The sequence below is a fragment of the Rhineura floridana genome, chromosome 10 (genome assembly GCF_030035675.1).
Source record: "Rhineura floridana isolate rRhiFlo1 chromosome 10, rRhiFlo1.hap2, whole genome shotgun sequence".
Taxonomy (NCBI): Eukaryota; Metazoa; Chordata; class Lepidosauria; order Squamata; family Rhineuridae; genus Rhineura; species Rhineura floridana.
In genome coordinates this window covers 37,813,266-37,830,687 of record NC_084489.1, presented here as the reverse complement: position 1 = coordinate 37,830,687, position 17,422 = coordinate 37,813,266, and the positions used below count along the sequence as shown (strand labels likewise).

The 17,422-nt window shown below is 40.9% G+C and overlaps 1 protein-coding gene across 2 annotated transcripts in view; it reads right to left on the bottom strand.

Moving 5' to 3' along the window:
• Window positions 1–17,422, bottom strand: part of HIBADH (3-hydroxyisobutyrate dehydrogenase) — a 116,673-nt gene that overhangs the window by 78,846 nt on the left and 20,405 nt on the right. For both annotated transcript variants that reach the window (XM_061587618.1, XM_061587619.1), the window contains exon 4: window positions 15,947–16,068. In XM_061587618.1, coding sequence (XP_061443602.1) covers window positions 15,947–16,068 — 122 coding nt within the window. The remainder of the gene's footprint in view (window positions 1–15,946; window positions 16,069–17,422) is intronic.

Below are 17,422 nucleotides of genomic sequence, written 5' to 3'. Positions count from 1 at the left end.
AGTTTTCAAAGTTTACAGCACAGACCTATGCATTTACTTAGTGGAAAGCCTCACTAAATTCAATGGAACTTACTCCCAGGTAAGCTTGTACAGGATTGTAGTCGAAAACTGTAACCTAGTGTCTGACAGTCTTAAGAAGCAGGTGTCACCCCTTTCTTCATTTCAAATAGACATGCATATACAACATAGCCTATTTATTTATAAGCAAATGTTAAAAAATTCATCTGCAATACAGACAATAGTTGCATATACAAAAATGGAATTTTCCACTCTAAAGGGATAGCACAACTCATTTTATAAACATGTGATTTATCTGTTTTCCCTCTCCCCCATTCTTTTGTAACCTCTCATGGCTAGAAAAATCAAATTATATTATTCCAGTGCATGCTCCTTTTTTAAATGTAAATTGTTGATCTTATTGGCGACATGTGGTAAGTCTGAAGATGTAGGAACTACATTATTTTATTTGTTTGGAAAATTTACATACCGCTTATATTTAAACAAAACTCTAAGCAGTTCATAACATAGGCTAAAACATCTTAGATTAATAGCAAATACCAAAAAAGACCAGGAAATGCCTACATTCTAGACAACATAATTAACAACTAAGTAGAGCATCCTCTTTAGTATCAAAATAAACATTATACATAAAAATCAGATATAAAAGTACATGGAAAATTCCCAACAAACACAGTAAACAGAACAAAATATCTTCTAAACATCAGACAGTAAAATATTACAAATGAAAATAAACTTAAAAATATAAATTCAACCTTTTGAAGTACCATAAGACAATTAAGCAAAAGAAATTCACAACTCACTTCCCAACTATCATACATAAATCAATTAAATACTATTAAACAAGCCAATCCAATTAAATTACCAGCTCTGAGGCTAGACTCCTAGCAGGGGTACCCAAGGCGGAATGGTCAAAGCTGAAACACCAGACTAAGATGCATCCAAACTCAGAGGAAGGCAATGGTAAACCACCTCTGAATATCTCTTACCACAAAAACCCTATGAACAGAGTATGCAAAGTGCAACAGCTAGGAATACAAACCATTCAGTTCCACTCAAGCACACCCTTACACAATCAACACACATCAAACACACACATCAATAATCTAAAGCAATATACTCAAACTTACTATTCTAGCACACCCTCAAATCATACTCTCCATATGCTGCAAGCACTCACATATAATAATTCAATTTCACATCCTCAATCAGCAACCCATTCACATGCCTACACTGTGAGAACCAGCCAAATCTTGATAAATACTGACACAGAAACAAGCAATAATACACAAACACTTCCTAGATAATATATTCATACCAAGTAATCCCCCTCATCTCTCACTCTGCAGGGCCAGAATCTATCCCCAGTAACAGGGTCTTACCCTGGAAAGGTATAGAAACCACTTTCTCCACCTTGCTAACATACAGCGGAAGATCAGTATAACACGTCTCACTGTCCACGGATTCAGAAATACTGCAGGTACGATGATGCCCCCGAGTAAAATACTGTATATGGTACACTGGTTTTCATTATAACATAGTACCCCTATAACACTGGTGCATCCTTTGCTCTCCATCCCCTGCATTATAATGAGCTTTCACTGTATTGAACAAGTTTATTTTCTTAATGAATGAATAAATAAAATGTATTTCCTTTCAAATCATAGAACAGAGTTGGAAGGGGCCTGTAAGGCCATCGAGTCCAACCCCCTGCTCAATGCAGGAATCCAAATTAAATCATACCTGACAGGTGGCTGTCCAGCTGCCTCTTGAATGCCTCCAGTGTTGGAGAGCTTACCACCTCCCTAGACAATTGATTCCATTATCATAGTACTCTAACAGTTAGGAATTTTTTCCTGATGTTCAGCCAAAATCAGGCTTCCTGTAACTTGAGCTTTAATGTAGTTTATTTTCCTGATATCTATAACTAACATTACACATGACCAGTTCTCCATGGATGGGTTAAAAAACTAAAACACCATCCTGTCAAACTAGGAACAGTATACGTGCTTCCACCTCCAACAACTGGGACAGGTTCAGTGTTAACACCTTCTGTAACTACTAGCGCCTGAGCACCCTGGCAGGGCCCACCACTGATACATGCTGTGGGCTTCTTTTAAAAAACATTTTGGCCTGGGATTCCAAGCAGCATCTAGCAACTAAATCGAACTACCATTTAAGTTTCCCATCATGCCCCCAACATAGCGTCACTCTGGAGCACTATGGGAAATTAAAATGGAAGGTTACAGCCACCCGACACTGCAGGGAGTAGGGATATGCTAGAATTCTGCCCAGTTCAAATTTGGTACTGAATTTTCCATTAATTTGCTTATTCTCTATTATTACATGTGTGTGTTTTTGGTAGTGATTTTCCATGGCTATTTTCAAAAACAGATTTTAAAAAAAACCTCTAAAATATTGGTATTACAAATGTTAATTTTATCAGTATTTTCTTTCAAAATATTGATAGCAATATTTTTTTGAGAGGGGAAAAAAGAATCAGCAAAAGCTGTGGCTAGCAGACAAAGAACAAAGTTGAATCGATACCAGCCTAGTAGGTTGATATACTGCTTTCGAATCAGCACCAGCCAAAAGATCCCATCCCTAGCTGGAAGCATTGCCGGGTAAAGGCTTGCCATAGGAGGGGCCCACCAGAGGGCACCTCTAATCTAGACCTGGAGCTGAGCAAGTAGTCTATTTTCAAAAAAGCTAAAATCCAAACCAGATTTTCAGAAGGGAAAAGTAAGGGGTTGATTTCTGTCTTTCCACATGCCTTTCACACTCAAACCTAACTGGTGGGGCTTTAAGCTTTCTGAAACGGTTCAGGACCCCAATTTGTTGAGGAACACCTCTTACAACATAAGCCTACCTAGACCTCAGGGCCCTTTTCCATGCTCTTCCTCCAAGAGACGGTATTTTCCAAATTAGCCCCCAATTTGTTGAACAGTCTACCCAGCAAGACCTACCTGGCACCGATCTTTTCAGTGCCAGGCAAAGCCCTTCCTCTTCTACCAGGTGATGTCTAATTAACTTTATGTCCCACTAGGCATTCCATTGTTTTGTTTTTGCACTGTTATGATATAGGCATTTTCTTGGGGAAAGGAGGTGTTTTTAGAATTGTTGGTTGCTGTTACTTCCATTTTAACCTTAGTACATTCTTTTATTTTATAATGCAAATTGCCTTGAGACTATTTTTAGTAGCAGGTGTCTAAGAAACTGAGTAAATTATAAAAATGCTGTATATACACCTTGACTGCAACACACACAGTTCAACTAAAGTCCCCTGATATTAACAAAACCAAATACTACAATCCATTCCTATGCTTCTAGGAAAATTGTTGTTATATGCCTTCAAGCCGATTATGACTTATGGCGACCCTATGAATCTTTTTTTGGATATATTCCTAGGGTTTTCATGGCAAGAGGTATTCAGAGGTGGTTAACCATTACCTTCCTCTAAGGTTATGCCACCTGGTATTCCCAGGCGGTCTCCCATCCAAGTACTAACCAGGCCTGACCATGCTCAGCTTCCAAGATCGGACATGTTCAGGGTAGTTTGGCCGTTCCAGGGCAATTAGTTTTGGTTAAAAAGCTGGCCTCTCTTTTCTTTAAGAGTCAGCCTCCAAAGCTTTTCTTTTGCCTTTGTAAAGGCATTTAAATGAGTAAATGTGCATTCAAGTCATTTATAGTGTACTCCCATTGTAATTAAAATAACCAAGCAGTAGCTATTTACCACATGGCTGCGGTGACAAGTGTGGACAGGCAGCACATAACTTCATCAGTTCAATAAGCCCAGTACTGCCATGCATATTTCGGTGGATTTCAGAGCAAATTACTATGCAATCAGAATGGGAAAGCATTCCTTTTCTCAGTGTGTGATAGAGGCTGCAAGTTCCACATGATTGTATATTACCAAGGCTGCAATCCTACACATATTTGCCTAGGAGTAAATCCCAATGAACTCAATAGGACTTACTTCTGAGTAGACATGCAGAGGACTGTGCTGTAAAAGCCGCATACCATTACAAAGGGTCAATCATAGGCAATGCTATTTGGCCCCAGCATCCACTCAAGGTGGCCACGTTGAGACTGGCTCACTTTAGGCTTTTACAGAAAGCAGCTTACAGGTGCAGCTAGTCAAGAACCATCAGCATTCAGGAAGTTCCTCCCATATGCATGTATAAATGCTGCTTTAGATATTGATGGTTTAAAACTCCATTGTTGCCTATTAAGAATTATTGCAGTACACTAGGGCCCCGCATTACGGCGTTCAGCTTTAAGGTGTTCCGCTGATACGGCACCTTTCATTTTCAATTTTAAAGGGTTTTCCCCCCTTTTGCAACGTTTTGCGCTGTTTTCACGCGATGCAGCCCATTAAAGTCAATGGGGTTCCGCTTTATGGCAGGGGTCCGGAACGGAACCTACCGTATTAGCGGGGCCCTACTGTATACATTTAGGTTGATTTTTGCCATTTTTCTTCTTATCTGTGGTGCAATTTATGATGCTAGTGAACTGTCACCTTTTAAAATATCTGAAGCAAAATAATTACTCTAATAATCTGGAAAATCTTGCAAGATGAGAACTGATGTTAGGTTTTATAGTGTGATTTTAATGCTTTTAAAATAATCTTGATTTATATAGTAGATCTTCCTGGGGAAATATGAATGTTGACTTAATTGCAATTTTTCTGCCATTGCTAAACCAGCTCTTTGGCAGACAATCAAATGACTTTAACCTTAATGTGAAGCAAGTCCACCCTCCTTTTGTATAAGAGGTACTTTAGTTCAGGTTCTCTGCTGAGAGCTTAGGATGATAATAATGCATGCATTTTATACCAAATGAGATAGTGGAAATTAGTTCACTCAGATGTAAGAGGTGTGTGAAATAAACTGCAAGCTTAGAGTGGATTCAGAGGAATATTTTTCCACTACATAATTATTATTATTTTTAAATCACTGACAGAGGACTAGCTCGTCCGAAAGGTTGACTGTGAGATCACCAGTAAGGGTATCACATGTTAGGAAATCATGTCATCTTACACTATAAATGTAAACCACTTTAAAGCATTCTGCAAGAGGGCCAGGAATCTATCATTTCTAGAAGAGTAATACTCTGTTGCATCTGATGAAGTGGAATGGAATCCATGAAAGCTTATTCCATAACAAATTTGTTAGTCTTTAAGGTGCCATACATCTCTTTACAGGAATCTATACACAGCACCGCACAGCTGCAATTTCCAGAATTCCTTTTAGAGTAAGTTGCGTTTGAACCAGTTTAAAATTCTCACAATGCAACTGAAGAACTAGTTTATTATTGCTCTTTATGACAAATGTTGATGGTTCTATCTAGTGAAATCTAGGGGCAAGACTCTATTCACCGTGGTTCTTAACCTGGGATGCACGCACCCCCGGGGGTACAAGACACTTTTTCTAGGGGTGCGAGGCCCAACCAAAGATTTTGGAAAACTGACATTTATCTTAGCTAAGTTAGGCTAAAACACACATTAAAATAAAATAAAATAAATGAACAGTATTTTTTCAGGTGGTGCGAGAGCATATTTTGGAAATCCAAGGGGTGCTGGCAGTGGAAAAGGTTAAGAATCACTGCTCTATTGCATGGATGAAGGCAGCAGCTGTAACTGCAAGCAGAGGCAATGTGGCAAACGTGAAGAGCTACTATATGGCTTCTGGTCATCCATTTAGTTTCAGTAATACTAGTGACAACTTCTCCCATTCTTTCTTATTGAATGAATCTACAGGGAATTTGTTCATAAGTAAGGATTTGCCACAATCCTCAGAGAGTTAACCACTTTCTACATGTTAATTGTTCCTACCAATATAATGACCAGGATCCAGAAGGCTCCTTGTGTGAATAGATGGCCCTTCTGATCACACAAGGGATGTGTGTATGTGCACACGTAGGACCTCCAATTTCTGCCGATTTCCTTCCCCATTCACAGATCCAGCAGCTCACATGACATCACATAACACTGCAGATCATCTTCCAGCTCTCCAAAATGGCTTTTGTGCAAGAGGTTGCAGCAGAAAGATGAGAAAGTCCTATTGTGCAAATAAAACTCTGCTCACAATCTTCTAGTTGTCCACTCTTGATTTTAAAAATGCAGATACTTCTGTTCCGTCTTGTAATCATACAGTACACCCATCTGAATCTTGTATTCTAATAATACAATTAGTCCATAAAGCCTTGGCATTGTACCCCCAATAATTCCCCTAATCTCAAAATAGACTCTAGCCCAAATGCCATCTTAGATTTGTTCTACATATGCAGGAGAATCATGTGGTAAGTAGTGCTCTCCTGCAACTGTACTATTTCAAATTGCAAGTGGGCAGATCAGATAGTATGAGTTCTGCCTCATGTCAAAAACTGACTGCTTGTGCAAATGGGCCCTGTGTTAAAAAGTTTGAATGGGTATGACTGTTTCCAATTCTCACAGGGATATTCGACTCCGGCAGGTTTTCTTGGTGGGCTTGTGTTGGGTCCATATCAGGTGCTTAGGAGGACTCTTAGAATGCAGGAATATGGGTGATGCCTCCCCAATTTCAGTGATCACGGGTAGAGGGAAATATAGCCATGGGGATGTGGTGAATTACCAGAGAAGACGAGGGCAAGGCTATTTGTGCCTTGTGCCTTGCTGCCACTCTCATGGATGGGGTCCTCACTGCTCATCTGCTGTGCCCACTGGCCTGTGTGTGTTGTTGTTTAACGCCAGATCGGTACACAATAAGACCACACTCATCCATGATTTGATTGTGGATGAAGGTGCCAATTCGGTGTTCATTACCGAGACCTGAGTAGGTGAGCTGGGAGGAGTTGATCTGACCCAGCTTTGCCCAACTGGAAGTGCAACACCAGCACAGGCTGCAGGGACAGGGGAGAGGAGTTGCTGTGGTCTACAGAACTTCCATCGCTGTCACCAGGAAATCACTCTGTCTTGGAGCTGGCTGTGAGGGCCTGCACCTGGTGTCGGGCCAAGGAGACAGGGAACTAGGGTTGCTGCTGGTGTACCGTCCACCCTGCTGCTCTTTTTATTTGAGGACCTTTTGTAGTTCTCTCATAGCTGTCCTCCCCAGTCCTAGCCTTCTTCTGATTTATTGACTATTGTCTCCATTTTGGTTAATGACTGTGGCAGGGTATTGATAATCCTTGAGAAGTTCAATGTCCTCGTTGTCAACTTTAAAGTTACATCAATCTTCTTTTGTCATTACTTTAGTCTTCTTGACATTCATCTGTAGTCCTGCTTTTGTGCTTTCCTCTTTTAACTTTCATGAGCATTCATTTCAAATCATTACTGGTTTCTGCTAGTAGTATGGTATCATCTGCATTTCTTAAATTGACATTTCTCCCTCCAATTTTCACACCTCCTTCATCTTGGTCCAATCCTGCTTTCCGTATATGTTCAGCGTATAGATTAAACAAACAGGGTAATAAAATACACCCCTGTCTCACACCCTTTCCTATTGGGAACCAATCAGTTGCTCCATATTCTGTCTTTACATCTTGGCCTCATCTTCCAGCACTATGTCATGTTGCATTTTGGATACTCTGTTCATAGGGTTTTCATTGTAAGAGGTATTCAAAGGTGTTTTACCATTGCCTTCCTCTGAGTTTGGATGCATCTTAGTCTGGTGTCTCAGCTTTGACCATTCCGCCTTGGGTGCCCCTGATAGGAGTCTAGCCTCTTGGTCTAGACTCCTGACAGCATTGCTCTCAGCTTCTTCAATACTCTCAAACCCCCTTACCATGTTAAAGTGTGCATCCTAACTAATACTAAAATTTTACAAGCATAGGAGAGCTTCCATCACAGAGTTAATAAGATGCAACTGCTCAGCTCCACTTCCTTGCCTCAGAGGATTTTGGTAGGAGCTGCTGCCCTAGTACGACAGCAAAAATCAAGAAGGCAGAGAGTATGAACAATCCTGGTTTCATATGGTTATATGTAACGTTTGTTGCAATATCAGATTTGAGTAAGTTTTTATTTGAGAATCTTTTGGAAGCAGCTTTGAGAACCTCTTGGGGTCATAAAGTGGAATATACTGTAAGTACTTCATAACAAATAGAATTTAAATATGCACCAAAACACCACAAGCATTCCTAGTTCTAGCTAGGCAAGTGCTAATGCCGGAAGAGTAGTTTGCCTCTGTTGTATAAAATTGGGGGTGGTGGTTAGCGGAAGAGTATATCTGTGGAGCAAGAATGGCAGAAAGATTAAGCACTTCCCACTCTTTCTCTTTCCCCCCCATGCACAAATGCCACTCCAATCCTCACTGTGTTCACTGGAAGCAAGGGAATCCTGTATCTGCTGCTGAACATTGGGTACTACCCTCAGAAAGGGCTGACAGCTTCAAGGGTTTGCTATATTCAGTAACACTTCCAGATGATTCATGACACAGGCTGGAGAGGAGAATGAAAACCATAACCCAATGCAAAAGCAAAACCAGCTGTGTAAACTAACAGCAAAACATATAATATTTTGAATAACCTATATAGGTATTTGTCTGGAATTTTAGCTCTGTCCCGTGGTCAAGCCACAAAGGAATAAAGTATTGCATTCTTATTTTGAGGTATAATCCAGCCTTGCGGCTAATAAACATTCCTCTCCACACAATACTCTTATACTTTAGGGAGTTGTTGTTATTATGAATATTCAGGGTGAGAATGGGGGTGATATTCCCTCTTGCTTTGTCAGAAGGTAGGGAAGATACCATAAAATATTTATTTATTATTTATTTATTACATTTATATACCATCTTTCCTCCAAGGAGCTCAGGATTATGTACAAACATGGTTCCCCCCCCCCATTTTATCCTCACAACAACCCTGTGAGGTAGGCTAGGCTAAGAGACAGGGACTGGCCCAAGGTCACCCAGTGAGTTTCATGGCTGAGCAGAGACTTGAACCCTGGTCTCCTAGGTCCCAGTCCAACATTCTAACAACTACACCACACTGGCTCTCATGTTAAGAATGCTATTTGTTTCCAGAATGGAGTTCTCATTGGAAACAGTAGTTTTGAGTTCCAGCCCAAACAGCAGCAAAAGGGGGGGGGAAATCAGAATGTGCATCTGTCAGTGAACTGGGGAGCCACGGAATCAACTGAAATGGAGTCAATAGCTGAACAGCAAATGTCTGATGCGATGAGCTGAAGATAGCATCACTATGTTTACCATAACAATTCTTGCACACAAAAATCACTCTGTATCTATTTATTCATATTCAAAGCTCAACAACTCCATCCCATAGGACCATGGGATTTCCACTTCTCCATGCTAGAATAAGTTATTATGAGTTATTTCCTTGAAGCTCAATCCAGACAAGACTGAGATGCTGTTGGTGGACGGGTTCTCTGATCGGATGGTGGATATATACCCTGTCCTGGACGGGGTTACACTCCCCCTAAAGGACCGGGTTCGTAGTCTGGGAGTCTTTTTAGACTCTTCCCTCTCACTTGAGGCTCAAGTAGCCTCGGTGGTTAGGAATGCGTTTTACCAACTTCGGTTGGTAGCCCAGCTACGTCCCTATTTGAGTAAAGAGGACCTTACATCAGTGGTACATGCTCTGGTAACCTCACGTTTGGATTACTGTAATGCGCTTTACGTAGGGCTACCTTTGAAGACAGTTCGGAAGCTACAACTAGTGCAAAATGCGGCGGCCAGATTGCTGACAAGGACCAAGCGGTCCGAGCATATAACACCTGTTCTGGCCAGCTTGCACTGGTTGCCAATATGTTTCCGGGCTAGATTCAAAGTGTTGGTATTAACCTATAAAGCCTTATACGGTGCGGGACCACGATACCTTGCGGAACGCCTCTTCCGATATGAACCGGCCCGTGCACTACGTTCTGCTACGAAGGCCCTCCTCCGGGTTCCAACTCACAGGGAGGCCCGGAGGGTGATGACAAGATCTAGGGCCTTCTCAGTGGTGGACCCCGAACTATGGAACAGTCTCCCTGAGGAAGTACGCCTGGCGCCGACTCTGCTCTCCTTCCGGCGCCAGGTCAAAACCTTCCTATTCTCTGAAGCATTTTAAGTTACACTGATTTAATTTTAAAAATGTTTATTGTATTGGATTGTTGATTGTATTTTAGTATTATTTTGTTATTCATTGTATTTTTATGCTATTTTATGTTCACCGCCCAGAGAGCTATTGCTAGTCGGGCGGTATATAAATTTAATAAATAATAATAATAATAAATAATAATTTGCCAACCTCAAGTCAGGGCTGCCATTAGCATGGCACATGCTTTGTATGCAAAGAGTTGCAGGTTCAATCCCTGGTGTTTCCAGGTAGGGTTGGGGAAGGTGTCTTGTCAGAAATGCTGGAGACCCACTGCCAATCACTCAACAACACTGAGGTAGATGAACCAATGTTCTGACATGATCTAAGACAGCTTCCATTCTCAAGGCAGCTGCTGGGACCCACACCCTGGAAGGTAGCATTGCTGCCTTGCCCCCTTTTAGTTTTTTTCTGGCCTGGCACGCCAAGCAGCTTCAGGCAGCTGGATCTAACTGCAGCTTAAAACTTTTCCGCAATATGACACAGTATCAGAGGTATTGTGAGCAGCTAAAATGGCAGCTAGACCCAACCAATGGGCACCGTTTCAAGCATTGCTGTTGCCTACCAGAACTAGGTAAGATTACAAGGGCCCACTGATGGAGGTGGCAGCCCACCAGAGGGCACTCTACCCAAGGTCTCCTCAAACTTGGAGCTGACCTTGTTTTTAAGTGTACAGAAACTTTCCCTCAGGTGCACCAATAGAAACAAGGATTTGGACTCTAAGAACAAGGAAAGTGTTGGGATAAGCAAGCTTGCATGCTTTTAATAAGATGTCCCTTCTAGCCAGAATTGGGGACACCTCTCTGCTTGTTTACTGTGATGCAACTTCCTATTGGTAGGTGTTATTTTCCCTTCTCCTCTTCCTCTTCTTCGTTAAGAGATGTTGTTCTCTTATTAGCATAATTCTTCATTAAGCCACAGGAGAGAGAAGCCTCCACAGGCTTCTCTGCCAGATGATCCCCATCATGGACTAAATCTACTACCTACTTCTATCTTTTCTCTCCAAGCTAGAGCCTATGTTTCTTGAACATATGAAAGGTTTGAGTAAACATTCTTAATACTTTTTACCAAAGAAGACTATCTCTGTTGCTTTTATTCAGCTAGTCTGTATGAAGGGAAGTTGGGCTGGTTAATTCTCATTCCGCTTTGCAAAATATATACTCTGCTAAGAAATAAAACTAACGAACTGTTTGTTTCATTTTAAACCAAATAGAAAGATGGCAAGCAAGATATGTGAACAGCCTGACCCCTTCCAGTGAAAAAGCTTTGCGAGTACCAAAAGTACAACATACATGGTAACTGTGCAAGACCAAATGGACTCTCACATACAGTCTAAATTGGTAACTAATGCAAAACTCACACAACCCGCTAGTTGGTCCTCTTTCCTTGAGGTATCCTTTCCTGCTAATTTAGTAATGCTGATGCTAAAGAAATCTACCATCTAGTAGGCAAAGAGGAGTTAAATCATGAAAGGATTCTGAGAGAAAGGGGAAAGAACTCAGGATAAAAAAAATGGAGGAATCATGAATCTGATAAGCATGTGTTCCTACGTCCGTGGACTATTTATTTAGTGGGGGTTTAAACTATTTTTTGTGGATTTGTAAAAAGCACTTATCTTACTAAATGAGCACTGCTGGCTTTTAAGATCTCTGAAGGAACAACTGGAATGTACAGCATTATGACCCCCAAAAAACCTTACACATAAAGACGGTTGCATATAGATTTGTGCCATTTAGTAAATAATAATAAAAAGTTGTAAAGTCACTTAAAAGCCCGTTATTTTACTACATCATGGTTTTGGCCACCCACCCACCCCTACCCACGAGAGAGAGGGGGGCACTTACGTTCCAGACCCCTGCCTAAAAGCGAAACCTGCCAAAAAGCAGAACTCCTTCAATAAAATGGCACCTGAAAAATGCCATAAAAGTGGAACAAGCGCCGTATGAGTGGGGCCTTACTCTAATTTTAGCTGCCGTATTAGCGGGCTGCCAAAAAGCGGGGCCCTACTCGTGTGTGTGTGTGTGTGTGTGTGTGTGTGTACACACACACACAAATTAAATACTATGCTCAAACTCTACTCTGCAGTACTAGCTCCGACACATTTATGTGTGACTCAAGCTTATTTTAATGATTTTTTTAAAAAACCCTATTGTGCTTGGACAGAAAACAGCATATTTAGAGCCTGAAGCAAAGTAAAAATGCCAAGTTATAAACTTCTAAGCAAGGGCTTATAATGGAAATGCCAACAAATGCTTAACTACAGTGGTGATGTTTTGTGCCAACATATAATTTTAGTTTTTGTAGTCACATCATAAATTAGACACAGCGCTAGTGGAAATAGTAGGGTTCCAATTCAGTAAATAGAAAAAGAAAGAGTGCATGTTTGTATTTTAAAAAAGACAAGCACTGTACAGACTTGATGCTAGCTCTGAAATGAAGTCTGTAAGAGGGTTTCGATTTTAAAAAAGGCAGCCCAGCCATATTCTGAATTCTTTAAAGCTTGTAAAAGAAGAAGACTTTAACAAGCTCTGCTGCCTGCTGTTTCAATCTTCTAGAAAGCATTTATGCAAGTTAGTAAAAATGACTCTATTCAACATGTTATTTTATTCATTAAGGGAAAAATGCACCCAGATACGCTCAGGCACGTATATACACTCGTACATTCCACAAAGGACACTTTAGTCTGACACCAGCAACTGCTGCAAATGCCACATTAGTAACATGATGTGTACAAAGAAGCTCTTATGCATACAAGGCCATACAGGAGTCACTGTCTTCATTCTCAGTTTACACTTGTCACTACAGTATCAATAAATGACTTAACATATTCCAGTTTCCCTTCACGCAGGCGAGATGCAATTGGAGCGGAACCTATCCAGCCAGTATGGAGAACTTCAACTTACAATTGCCTGCAGAGATCTGCTTCTTATACAAAAAAAGATGCTAAAGAGGGGTGGAAAATAAAGGCACAAAAATAATGGAGAAGGGTGTATAAACATAGATCTCTTCTGAATGCTGAAAGGACAGCCCTCAGGGGCATTTCAACAACATATATTTGCATGGTGCTGTATTTTGGCAAATGCAAAAATAAGATACTGGTTTTTCTCCAATATGGTACAAATTAAGTCACAAATAGCTGAGGCTGACTTCATTTTTTCCCTAAGTTTGCACTGATTAAAAGCCTTTTTCTTCTACCTTGCTTCTACAACATTGTTATAATCTGCTCCTGGGTCAGTAGATGGCCACATTGCTGGTAGCTTATATTGCCTTACACTTATTCTACTCTTGTTCATACTGTGATCTTAATACAGATTCAGCCAGCTATCCATACTTTCTCCACTATCTTTTCAAAAGCCACAGCTGGGCAATGCTTTTTTTAGAATCAACCAAAATGGTGCAAGCTTTTTGAGTTTTTCAGATTTATTTATTTATTGGATTTCTTAGTCGCCCATCTGGCTGGCTAACCAGGCACTCTGGGCGACGTACAAAATAAGCAAAATAGCACAAAATGACACATCAATACAATATTAAAATTGAAAAGCAATGATGTTAAAATTTAGCCCACCCCAAAGGCCTGCCTGAAGAGCCAGGTCTTCACGGCCTGGCGGAAACTCATTGTAGAGGGGGCCTGGCGGACATCATTTGGAAGGGAGTTCCATGGGGTGGGGGCCACAATTGAAAAAGCCCTTTCTCTAGTCCTCACCAGTCTAGCTGTTTTGACTGGTGGGATAGAGAGAAGATCTTTTGAGGCCGATCTTGTTAGGTGGCATAGCTGATGATGCTGGAGGCGCTCCTTCAGATAGGCTGGGCCAAAACCGTGTAGAGATTTAAAGGTCAAAACCAACACATTGAATTGGGCCCAGCAAGCAACTGGTAGCCAGTGCAACTCATTGAGATTGCAGAGCTTTATCAAGTAGCTGGAGATTATCCCACTTCCCAAAAGTGAAGCCCCATGTTCAGGTTGTAGAAAGTTATCTTCTTCCAGTTTTGGGATCCTGTATGACTAAACTTGGTATTCTCCAGGATACACAAAAAGCAGAGGAAGTTGCATTGGTCCATTAGATGAAATTCAATATCAGTACCCTTATTAGGATCCTCATTCCCCTTATTTGGGGAAAGGCCATAGCTCAGTAGCAGAGCATTTGCTCTGCATGTAGATGCTCCCTGATTCAGTTCCCGGCATTGGGTTGGGAATGTACCCAGTCTGAAACAATGGAGAGTTGCTGCACATCAGTACAGACAATAATGAGCTAGATAGACCAGTTCCTAGGACTAACCAAAATATCATCACAAACAGTAAGTAAGCTTCCCAGATCTTTTCGTCAGGCTGAATGAAGGTTAAGAATAAGTAGGAGGAGGAAAGGTGTTGGCTTGACATTCAAGTCATGAAGTCAGCAAATTACTCACAAGCTCCTCATTGGGCTCCTACTGGGAGGAAGAGTGGGATATAAATCAAATAAATAATAATAAATAATAAAGTAACAAGTAGTGCCCTTGTTAGAACTTCACTCCATATCTGGCCAAACTATTTCATTTCTTCATTAGCAAACTTCTACTCAGTGGAATGACCCATTATTGTATGATTCAGTGTAAGACACCAGTTAAATTGGTGCCTTGTTTACTGCAATAATGTGCTCACCTACTCTTCCTAGAGATTATTTATGCCCCTCCCCAATGCTTAGCTCCTTTAAAATTGTCCACAAATTATATTAGCTGTTTCTTCAGCACAGCACTGCCACAATAGCAGTGGGGACAGGGCCACTGGGCTAGCACAAGGCCCCTACATAGTTTTATGAATCCTTGATGTGAAAACTGAGGGTTCCATTTTATTTTGCCTCCTAAATACTATATAGTAGGCCTTTCCTAACCTCCTCCAGATTTTTTCCCTACAACTCCCATAATCCCTGCTCACTGCAGCGGCTGATGGGAGTTGTACTTCAAAACATCTAGGGGGCAAGAGGTTGGGGGAAACTGTATTTGATTCTCTCTAGTAATGCTCAATGTGCCTTCCTCATTACACAGAACAATTTTTATTTGCGCATTTCAAAACGTAAATAAGGGGAAGTGCAAAATCACCCAATATACCAACAGAAATGTACTTCACCTTCATTTGTACAAAATTAAGATGCGTTTCTGCCCATGGAAAAGGCTGCATGAAGTAGAATATCCTTCTTCAACCTGGTGGCCTTCAGATGTTTTGGACTATAGCTCCTATAGTGGCCAGAGGATGTTGATGGGTAAGCACCCAACCTGCTGGCTTCTTCCCCAATCCCCATCAAATCTGGGGATTACACTGTACTCTTTCCCTTCCATATTTGCTTTGTTGCCACTAGACTAGCACCACAGCTGTTTGCTTTGAAAGGTGGAAGGAAGTTACATCAAGATGGTGTTGGCCAACTTTCCTAGAGTGTCTGCTGAGAGCAGTACCATCTTGGAAAGTCTGCATCTACTAATCTTACAAGGAAATATTTGTAAGTAAAAAAAAAGATTGGAAGGCTTAAAGAAACTCATTTTCTTTTATTACAGCTATAATCCACTACATCGCGAAAAATACTTTCGTCTCCATAACATCCAGTGAGAATGTAGCAAAACTAAGGTCATGCTGGACTGTGACCTTGCTGTGAAGAGGAACTAATTTGGGGAGAATATATTTTGCACTCCAAATATTTGTCCTAATCATAGTAAAAATCAATTGGAAGTAAATATTTTCAAATGACACACATACTGAACTCAGCACAAGTGATAGTAACCTTAACACTGTCAGCATTTCAGACAGGGGGATGTCCATCAGTCATGCATGGCAACAAATGAAAGAGTGGAGGTCAACAAGAACATGCAAGTTTACTAAGAGACTTACCACCAGAAACAGGGGCATCCATAAAAACAGCGCCCATCTTTTCAGCTTCTTTAGCTAGCTCCTTTGAAACTGCAGGATCAATAGTACTGGAGTCAATTAATAAAGAACCTTTCTTCACTTTCCTGAAGAAGAAAAAGGGCAATAATACTGAGAGGTTTACAGCTATGTAAAATAGACAAGACAATTAGCATGATATTTTTGACTAATACCATCTGATCATAAAGGCAACACAGCTTGAGTACAGAGGCTTCCACAACAAAATTAAGAGTATTGCAGACAACCCAAACTCTTTAAGAAGTTGTCATTAATGAGATCTTCAGTATTAGCATGCTATGCCATAAGCTCACAATGGTAATTGATGGTAACACAAATCTACCAGGACATTCTGCCAGCAAGCTTAGGATGGCTATATTTGAGCAAAGGAATTTCAAAGGGTAGCTCCCATGTGAAAATGTTAAATTACAATTCATCAAGAAGTTCAATTCTATTCATTTGGATCTGCATAGAGACAATGGTTTCCCTTCCATTGGAAATCAGACGTTTATGAAAACAATCAATTGACAATGCTGACTTATTACTGCCATTGTAAAGGCCCATTGTGCTTCTCTTGCATACATTCTGGCCTGGAATGTACACAATGTTTAAACGTAATTAAAAACTAACTATAGTTTAATGCAAATGAGCAGGCTGCTGACACTGTTCAAACATCTCCACTGCAACAGGCAAGAAACAAATCAGAGCTTGTGGTTTGTTACTCTCCAAACCAACCATAAGTACTGGCTCACAGGCAACATGAGCCAGCCTCTGGTTTGTTTCCTCCCCGGCATGGCAAAGTCAGGAGTAGAGGAGGAGTGAAGCAGAGACTACACCAGCACATTGCTGATTTGTGCTAAACCCCAGTCAGTTTTAACTATGGTTTTATGTGCAAATTCTAGCTCTAACTTGCACACAGGGTTCTGCTTGTTGGCTTGCCACAGGGATCTGGTTGGCCACAGGGATCTGGTTGGCCCCCGTGAGAACAGGATGCTGGACTAGATGGACCATTGGCCCGATCCAGCAGACTTTTTAGATTCTTAACTGAATTGTCACCATCTGTACTCTTGCATTTCATGTTCCTCTGACCCCATGGCTTACAACATTCTCCCTGCCCCCAGACACACCCTTTACAACCATATACACCTGTAACAGTGGATTACACTTCAAGCATCTGATGAAATGAACTCTAATCCACAGAAGGTTAGGCCATAATAAAATGCATTAGTATTTGAGGTGCAACAAGACACGTTTTTTCGCTGCAACAGCCTAACATGGCAACAGCTCTGACAAATTTTCAAGTCATCCAAATATTCACTTTTAAGTGTTATTCTCTTGCTAAGTTTTTTTTTAAAAAGAATTCTTGGCAGTTTCCCCATTGAGTTTCACTGGAAAAAATATGAATTAAGAAAATGGCTCTCTAGCCTATTAATTTGCTCCCAG